The sequence below is a fragment of the Limulus polyphemus genome, unplaced genomic scaffold, assembly GCF_000517525.1.
Source record: "Limulus polyphemus unplaced genomic scaffold, Limulus_polyphemus-2.1.2 Scaffold2950, whole genome shotgun sequence".
In the NCBI taxonomy this organism is placed as follows: Eukaryota; Metazoa; Arthropoda; class Merostomata; order Xiphosura; family Limulidae; genus Limulus; species Limulus polyphemus.
In genome coordinates, this window is record NW_013668560.1 from 19,848 (window position 1) to 25,147 (window position 5,300).

General features: G+C 33.8%; 1 protein-coding gene across 1 annotated transcript in view; it reads left to right on the forward strand.

The window, feature by feature from the left end:
* Positions 1-5,300, forward strand: part of LOC106468290 (ankyrin repeat domain-containing protein 13D-like) — a 30,328-nt gene that overhangs the window by 16,268 nt on the left and 8,760 nt on the right. The window contains exons 10-11 of the mRNA XM_013928709.2: positions 1,880-2,041; positions 4,506-4,609. Coding sequence (XP_013784163.1) covers positions 1,880-2,041; positions 4,506-4,609 — 266 coding nt within the window. The remainder of the gene's footprint in view (positions 1-1,879; positions 2,042-4,505; positions 4,610-5,300) is intronic.

The window sequence follows — 5,300 nt, forward strand, 5'->3', positions numbered from 1 at the left end:
ATGTGTGTAATGATTGGAGTAAGTTTCTCCAACATAAAGATGTGTAATGATTGGAGTAAGTTTCTCCAACATAAATGTGTGTAATGATTGGAGTAAGTTTCTCCAACATAAAGATGTGTAATGATTGGAGTAAGTTTGTCCAATATAAAGATGTGTAATAATTGGAGTAAGTTTCTCCAACATAAATGTGTAATAATTGGAGTAAGTTTCTCCAACATAAATGTGTAATGATTGGAGTAAGTTTCTCCAACATAAAGATTTGTAATGATTGGAGTAAGTTTCTCCAACATAAAGATGTGTAATGATCAGAGTAAGTTTGTCCAACATAAAGATGTGTAATGATCGGAGTAAGTTGCTCCAACATAAAGATGTGTAATGATCGGAGTAAGTTGCTCCAACATAAAGATGTGTAATGATCGGAGTAAGTTGCTCCAACATAAAGATGTGTAATGATCAGAGTAAGTTTCTCCAACATAAAGATGTGTAATGATTGGAGTAAGTTTCTCCAACATAAAGATGTGTAATGATTGGAGTAAGTTTCTCCAACATAAAGATACACAGTGGTTGGAGTAAGTTTCCATGAACATGTAGTAAGCAGGGGAGTTTCACTGTCATAAATATTTATAAAAGGAGATGAAGCATCAGTAATAGTAGCAATAGCTTTTATTTCTGACATAAGAGTAACTAACGTTTTATTAATAATATGAGATAAGGTTTTAAGAATGGTTTTGTAAAATAATAACTCATAATACTTCTGTACCTTCAGAACTGTGTACTACCATACTTTGGGTAATATTATTTGTATCCTGCCTAACAAATTTTATGTTATGTAATAAACAAATGATAGTTTTTCCTCGCAAAGGCCTGAAAAGTTATTAGCTGAATTTGCCAGTGAACAAGTATTCTCTTAAGCAAAAGTAAATGTTATCAAATTGTCGGAATGTAAGCGGATTGTTGGACCACTGCATTGGTTTATTTGTTTATTACACAACATAAAATTTGTTAGGGAGGATACAAATAATATTACCCAAAGTGTGCTAGTACACAGTTCTGAAAGTACAGAAGTATTACGAGTTATTATCATATGATAATAGTTTTAAAATATTTCATATTTAAACAATTACATTCTCACTGTAGTCATCACAACAAAGTATCACTACTTTGATTGTTGCCATAGTAATATTCATTTCTATATACCTGATGGTTTATAATTTACACAATGTTGTATGTAGAATTATACACAAAAGAAAAGGTTTCTTGTGACAGAAATGCTCTGTGATGTACCATTTTTCTGCCAGATGGTTGTTTGATAATGTCAACTTTTACGTTCTTAACCTGAAGGGGTCTCCTGCTAGATGAGTTATTGTTGATATTGGATCTATATCACAGTGCTCGCTAGTGAAAACAGTAGCTGTTGTAGCACTGTCACATCCATTTTTACTGTACAACAGTATTAGCTCTGCAAGTATAAGGTGTATGGTGCATCATAGAATTTCACTGTCATAGACATTATTCTTTCAATATCCAGGTACCCTCCTGTTTTCGAGATGCTCAGACAATGTTTCGCAAGTTATGAATCAGTCTCTAGTTCTGTATGGAAAAAATAAGTTGTATGCATTTATCATTTTGAGTTTTGCAAAGAGTCGTTTTATAAAAAAACAGATTCTGTAAAATTCCTAGATTAAAAAACAAATGTAGATTATCTTGATGTTTTAGGAACTCGGAATGCACATTTTTGAAATATTCTTGATAATTCATAAAATAATTTAAAAATTTCTGATAAAAAGATAATTTTTCAAATGTTTCTAATTTTGAAGTGTGAAATAACGTGTATCTCAATTTTTCTATTTTTTTTCTCTCTCCTTTCGCTTGTTAACAGAAATTCCCATATTCCATGTTTTGAATGCCCGGATCACCTTTGAGAACATTTATTCACTGGATGAGCCAGTATCTGGTGTTACACCGATCAGAGATGATAATACCTGTGCCTGTGTTGTCGATAAAAATTGTTTTGAGCCTCCCACTGGTTATGTCAGACTAGGTACGTACGTACAGTGTAAGGTGGAAGAAACTGAATTAAGGTTTGTAGAATATAACACATACACTTTTCTGCTACCTTGATAAAGTATGTTGACTTTATTCATATTGTTCTACGAAATCCTTATTAGATGGAATTTAGTGCAAGAAAAAAAAAAGCCAAGTCGTGGAGGTGCAACTTTACGTTGAAATCTAGGACCTAATAAAATCTTAATATCACTTAAGGACAACAGAAGTCTGTTGGTTCATCTAGGCTGACCCACCCACAAAACTAAAACTATTTAAAAGAACAACAAAAAAACTTGAAGCTCTTATCATTCAAAAATTTATCAAGCCTTCCCTCGAACTCCTTTATAAACTTACTGCTTCCACCACATCTGAAAGCAACCCATTGCAAAGACCAACCACCCTGTTAGAAAGATAAAGCTGTTTTAGCTGAAGATGACCCCTATCTAGAGTTGTAGTGAGGGTGGGAATGCATGGACACTCTACTTTTATTTAGATGAAATGCTGTAATTCCAATATTGTAAACGAATCCCAGCTTATAAGGTTATGCATCAGATTTCACTTTCTTTATTTAGCACTACACCAATGTTCCTACCCTTCCAAAAATTAATGTTGTCATGATGTGTGTGTATTTGTTATGTGTTATCTGATCAGACTTACTAGAGCTTATCAAACTACAGAAAAAAAAAGTAATGTCTTCATAAAATCCGTTAGGTGTTTTTAACGTGTTATATTAATTAGTATTCACTCCAGGAATAGCAGCTGATTGAAGTGGAAATTGTATTATAAAGATTTTTTTTTTTGCACTTAGAAAGATGCTATCGTATGCATTTTATGGAAATTTGTGTTGAATGGTTAAAAACAAGTAATATAATAAAGATTGCTATGTTGAGAGGAAACATTTTAAAACAGATTTTTCATATAGACAAGGCTGCCCAGCTTTGCTTTTAACAGTTTATCAGTTGTCACTGCAGTATATAAAATATGCATTCATTGCAGTTAAAAAGTGTTGCTTATTTATGGCTAATGCCATTAATTAATAATTAATTCCAATATTAAGTATTTACTAAATACGTGCATACATTAGGTTTCATTCACTAAAGCTTTTGTTGACTTGTGTATTTCCATAGTTAGTGGTTCATTCGATCATTTAGGAAGAAATAAAGAAAAACACTTTGTATCATGTACTGTAGGTTTATTTGGTATTAAATGAACACGTAAGGATAGAACATTGGAAAGTAGTAAATTTCCTTAAAACACGGCTGTTTCTGCAGTTTTACACGAGGAAATTAAACTCGACTTAATGCTTCAAATGTATGATTATATGTTTAGGATGCTAGTAATTTGGCTTCCAAAGAGTCGAGTTAAACGTGAAAGAAAGAATGTAGATCAGGCAGAATATTGCAAATGAAACTTGTGCAAATGACTGTCCTGAAATGAATAATTTTTTGAGTATTGCATCCTAGAGTCTCCTAGATATCTTTTAGTTTCAAGATATCAAGGTGTGGATTGATGTAAAACAAAACCGTTATTGTGTTTAATTAAAACTCTTTTATATTTAACAAAACATATTCTTAATGGTTCTACTTCTTTGTGATTCATTATCATATACTTTCATCTGCATTATTCTGGCTGTAGTGTAGCTGGAGAGGAAGGAAAACGGAAACGTTGTGAGCCTCACAGAGTGGCAGGTGCGTGTGGGAGGTGCTGGAAAGCGGGGAGAGAGAGGAACTCTACCAAGCTCACTGCAGGGTATAGTTGAATGAGGAGAAAGTGAGACTGTGCATGGTTGGCTTCAAACTCCATCGATCATCAGACTTAAAAATTTAAACAGGCTTTAATAGTACCTATTTTTTTTGCATGAACTTGGGTTAACTTGTTGGATGAAAAAAAAGATAATGGATAAAAGACATCAGTAAAAGTTGAGCTGTACAGTATAAGTAATCAAAGTACTGTATTGCTCAGTCAGTTATCAGTAAGTGAACCAATTCACACTGTGTAAAGTGAATTAAACTTGGGACAAGTAAGGCTTAAAAACCATATTCTGGCTTAATATAGAATCATCTCTAGGTTAGTTGTTTGTAAATACAGTTCTTTACCACTTACTGAACTGAAACATGGGCTGGTAATTTCATGAAAGACTAGTATCAGGCTCTCAAGCTTAGCAGTGTACGTGCCATAACTGAAGAGAAAGCATAAGTGATACCCAGGACTGTATTCCTGCAGTTAGAACTAGTAGGTATGGGCGTTGTTAAAGCCTAATCATTCTAGCAACAGCCTTTAGCATGAAGCTTGTAGCAGATTAGCATGGTGTTAGGTAGCCAGCTGGTTACGAGTAGGCTAGTCCTTCGACAGTGTGCATGAGAGAGTAGCATGTGATGTAGTTAATTTCTTGCCTGCGTGAAAAAAATTATCTTCGATATTAAAAAGTTGATTCACTTACTCTTTTTGACTTATTATAGGGAGTGATGAAGAATTCCGACACCTCAGCATCGAGAGCGATGATGATCTTCTTCAGCTTGCTATTCAACAGTCGCTAATAGAAGCGGGCAGTGAAGAGGAACAGGTAATTTACAGGAATGTTTCAGTGATTACTGTCAACTTGACCTTGGTCCTGTTTTCTTCAGAACAACACGTATAATCTATTTTGTTAGCAATTCCAGTCAAATTTTTACAGCCTGTGTTGAAAACAACTTAGTAACCAACTCATTAAACACAGTAGATTTAATGATGCAGAGATCTAAATACAAACGATTCACTGTACATAACATTTTAAGCCATATGTTCTTGAAAATTTAGGCGAGCACAGTATTTGTCTTTTGGATATTAGCACATTTAATGTATCTTGTGTAGTCTCCTGCTTTCCATCACTTAGATATAATTCATTTAATGTATATTGTGTGGTCTCCTGCTGTCCATCACTTAGATGTAGTTCATTTAATGTATATTGTGTGGTCTTCTGCTGTCCAGTACTTAGTATACATTAAATGAACTATATATATCTAAGTGATGGACAGCAGGAGACCACACAATATACATTAAATGAACTGTATCTAAGTAATGGACAGCAGGAGACCACACAACATACATTAAATGAACTGTATCTAAGTACTGGAACAGCAGGAGACCACACAACATACATTAAATGAACTATATCTAAGTAATGGACAGCAGGAGACCACACAATATACATTAAATGAACTATAACTAAGTACCGGACAGCAGGAGACCACACAACGGTTCATTTAATGTATATT